Here is a 4,503-nt window from a genome sequence, read left to right on the forward strand (position 1 = left end):
TATCCGACAATACCCTCTCAATACTTTTTATTGCAACTTCTCTGGATGATAAAGCTTGTAGTTTCCATGCAAACCCTATGTAGAGGTACACAATCTTCTCGATGATTCTACGAAGTGCATGCAATGTGCAGAGATGGACATTTGAAAGGAGAATATCTAAAGGTACACAATCTTCTCGATGATTCTACAAAGTGCATGCAGTGTGCAAAGGTGGACATTTGAAAGGAGAATACCTAAAACAACTTAAAAGTTTGGATCTTTAGAGTGTCTATATGGGGCTTTGTCACAGTTAGCAAGATTCAGCTCTTTTTGACAGATACAAGTGTGAATTCCTTCCATCTTAGAATAAACCAGCAACAACTATGGCTTCTCATACTCCAAGTCAAATTCTCAAAGCTTCAGCCTCATATACTTCATCTTGCATGCCAGCAGCAGCATATATACTACTCATGCATACATATGCTGCAGCAAAATTCTCATCCAGCTTTACTGTATGATCAAAGGCCCATCTTCCAATCTCCATATTTCCCCATATTTGGCAAGCACCTAACAAAGCAGACCACAAGGGAAGACAATCAGAAGCTGATACCTTCTCAATCATGTAGACCGCCTTGTCAAAGCGCCCTGCACGGCTGAACATATCAACCATGCAAGTGCGGTGCTCTAGACTTGGAATAATGCTATAAAAATCGCTCATAATATCAAAATATACTTGACCTTCTTCAATCAGACCGGCATGGCTAAATGCAGTAAGCAGAATCACAAATGTGAATAAATTTGGCTCTACATTTTGTCTCACCATCTTGCCGAATGAGCCAAGAACGGCTTTAATGTTACCAACCTGAGCATAACCAGCAATTAGCACATTCCAAGAAGCTAAGTTCTGTGTAGGAAGCTCATCAAACATCTCTTGTGCCTTTGCAAGGGCACCTGACTTGGCATACATGTCCACTAATGCAGTGCCTAGGACGACATCTTTTCCTAACAACCCCTGTCGACCAACCTCAACATGCACCTCCTCACCCTTCTCAGCCGCTCCAATGCTGCCACAAGCTTTCAAAATGCAAGTGAAAGTGGCTGCATTTGGAGAGAAGCCTTTCTTTTTCATTTGTTCAAAGCACCTAAGTGCTTCACTGCCACAGTCATGCTGAGCATACCCGGCAATCAATGCAGTCCACGAGGCTACATCCTGGGCTGGAAGCTCATCAAACACTTCCTGTGACTTCACAAGGTCCCCACAGTTCCTGTACATGTCCAGCAAAGCAGTACCAAGCATGATATCCTTCTGAAGTAGCCCCTTTCGTTTGACCTCTGCATGTATTTCTTCACCCTTGTCAACTGCTCCTATGCTTCCACAGGCTTTTAACAACCACATATAGGTAAATGCATTTGGAGAGAGGCCTTTTATTTGCATTTGTCGAAAGCAATTAATAGCTTCTCCACCCTGCCCATTTTGAGCATACCCGGCGATAAGCACAGACCACAGGGGTACATCTTTCACTGGAAGCTCATCAAACAGGTTTCGAGCTTTTGCAAGGGCACCAAACTTTGCGTACATGTCCACCAATGCAGTACCTAGTATAATATCATTGGCCAGCAACCTCTGCCTTTTCACTTCTTCATATATCTCTTCACCTTTTTCTACTGCTCCTGCATTGCCACAAGCTTTAATGAGGCAAATGAAGGTAACTGCATTTGGACAAACCCCCTCCTTTTGCATTCGCTTGAAGCAGCTGAGAGCTTGATCATTACTCCCATGCTGGACATAGCCAGCAATGAGTGCAGTCCATGAGGCTACGTCCCGCTTTGGAAGCTCATAAAAGACTTCTTCAGCTTTCGCAAGCACGCCGCATTTTGCATACATGTCGATCAATGCAGTGCCTAGCATCATGTCCAAAGCCAACAAACCTTGCCTGCTAACCTCAGCATGTATTTCTTCACCCTTCTCAGCTGCTCCCATGCTACCACATGCTTTTAAAACACAAACAAAGGTCACTGCATTTGGGAGAAAGCCCTCATCTTGCATCTTCTCAAAGGAGCTCAGTGCTTTGTCACCAAGGCCTTGCTGGGCATACGCAGAGATCAAAGCATTCCAAGTGACTACCGATCGTCTCGGAAACTCATCCAGCATTTCGTGCGCCTTTGCAAAAGCACCACACTTGGCATACATATTGAGTAGGGCATTGGATAGACCAATGTCCTTTGCAAGCAAGCCCCTTTTAAGAATATCAGCATGTACTCTGCTGCCTTTATGCAGATCCTTATTTTTGGCACAAGCTTTTATCAAGTCGAGAAAAGTAGCACGGCCTTGAAGCTCATGAAGCGCATTGCCAGGGTCTCCCACTTTTGGTAAAGGAAAAGCTCCCTCTTGCACCCAACTTACTTGTGGCTCCTCTTTCATCCCAAAGGGCTCATGCAAGACACTCATCCTGGAACTCTCATAGCAAGGTTTGTCCCGATAGGTTTTGATTGATCAGTTTCGAAATGGGTCCAGAGGACAACTCTGAGGTGGCAGTGTAGCAAGCACACTCTGTCTGACGTCTGTGTCACACGAGGCAGAGGCAGTCAACCTACATCTGCTGCATGTTTGCTAAGGAAGCTCGAATATGATTTAACTGAGGGGAATGGGGCATTGTTGTGCGTCCCTCACCCCTCCGATGAATGCCTTCTGTCCACAACACAGAGACTAGCTGATCCAGCCAAAATCAGACGGTGACATGAAGAAGTGGAAGCCGCCATGGCACCTCTTGATCCTCCCCATCCAACAGCAGTGACCTTGCCACCGGCAGTTGCAGAGACTGGAGCAATTAAACGAGGAAAAGGTGTGACATAAGGCACCTCAGCAAGAGCAACGAAATATCTAGAGGCACAAAACACTTTGAAGTCACAACTTCTTAGGCAGCAGCTTGTTTGCCTCCTGCAGCAGCAAAGAAAGAGGGCCCCAGGCCTCTTGCCCACGCCTTTGCTAGCCCGCCATGAGCACCATTGGCCCATGGCAGAATTGGAGAGGCTCAATGCCAATGATGACAGCTCAAGAACAAGGAGTAGCCAACTCCTCCCATACCATTGCACACGACCTTTGAGGATCGAGACCTGATGGTCATTGCTAGAGACTGACCCAAATTGTCATACGAGCCTTGCTCACAAAAGGCAGAGATAATACTCCATTAAAACAAGGCACAGATGTGTTGCATCTCCTTAGGCTATGGTCACACGAGGCTTAGTTCTTCGTAGATCAGCCGACATATGAAATGCAAGCCGATTTGTAAATTCGGGACAACTTTTGTAAATTCGGGCTGTGCAATCTTGTAAATTTGGATTGCACGAATTTGTAAATTCGGGTCACTCGATCGCATGACCGACAATGCGCGCACCTCACCATTCTCACCTCCACCCTTGATCCCATTTGAAGGTGCCTTTGCCATATAGTGTTGAGGGTAGCCTATTGGTAATGCTATTGGCTATAAGGAAGTGTTTGTGTGTTCGAGCTCTGCTGTTCGCATTTCACACTGGAAAAGGTAGCGGCAGTTTTTTTCTTCCGAGGGGGGGGGGGGGCTGATTTTGGGTGGGTCCGAAAATGGGCTACGTTTTTGTTGCCCAACGTGCACGCAGCAAGAGGGTCTCTCGCACCTGCCTCTCTCCCTTCCACCACCTCGTCTGAACCCAGCCTTAGTCTTGTCACTTTGAGGGTTCTAAACATCTTTGGGCTTACTTCATACTCATTGCCTCAAGACTGAAGCTTTGTGAGCACAAGGGAAGCCAACATTCTCTCTTTGCCACATTGTATGTCTTCTATGAAGCTCCTGCTCCCGCTTGCTCCCTTATGCAAGGGAGGCAGAGCATTTACAATAGAAAATTCTCTTCTTTCTCTCCTTTTGCTACACATGGCTTGTTTCAGGTTAAGCTAAGTTAAAGACATGCTTGATTGCGTGATTGCTTGTCTCATTTTGCTTGTGTTCCCATCTATTATAATTTAAACTAGGTTTTGTTCTACAATAGAGTAGAGTAGGATGGGATTAGAAAATGTGCAAGCATTGCATCTGTAGACTTACTTTCAATGAGGGTGATCCTACATCTCACCTCTCTTGATTTAATTGAGTAGCAATGGCTAGCAAGAAATTACAGGTTGTGATAGAGGAATGTGCTTCACCACTTTGTCATTTAGCGGATGGAGTTGAGCTAGATAGCATGCTATGCTAGGATCTCTCGCAAGCTCATTGGTTTAGTAGCTGTACGAGATAACTTTCAATGTTTTAGGTACGGGTTAAATCAACCTTCTTCCTTGGTTTGAGAATCTGGAGGGAGTCTATGCTACCACAATCGCATAATCCTACACTCCAAACCAAGTATCTCATGTTATCTAACTACTTATGCCCCAATGCATCATAACTCATCACTAACCAGTAGACTAAAAATGATATTTCCAAGCATGGCAAGTGCATGCAAGTTGTTGAAGATTTTTCTCCAAAGCACATTTTGCATAAGAACTACAAGACATTAAAT

At 45.1% G+C, this 4,503-nt stretch overlaps 1 protein-coding gene across 1 annotated transcript; it reads right to left on the bottom strand.

Annotated features, from left to right (window-relative positions):
• LOC147430194 (pentatricopeptide repeat-containing protein At2g33680-like) lies at positions 1-3,153 on the bottom strand. Its single transcript, XM_086494698.1, has one exon. It carries the CDS (start codon positions 2,426-2,428, stop codon positions 383-385), a length of 2,046 nt encoding a protein of 681 aa, XP_086350824.1. The 5' UTR covers positions 2,429-3,153; the 3' UTR covers positions 1-382.
• Positions 3,154-4,503: the final 1,350 nt, after the last annotated feature.

This window comes from Adiantum capillus-veneris, chromosome 22, assembly GCF_014529385.1.
Source record: "Adiantum capillus-veneris isolate H3 chromosome 22, ASM1452938v2, whole genome shotgun sequence".
Lineage (NCBI taxonomy): Eukaryota > Viridiplantae > Streptophyta > Polypodiopsida > Polypodiales > Pteridaceae > Adiantum > Adiantum capillus-veneris.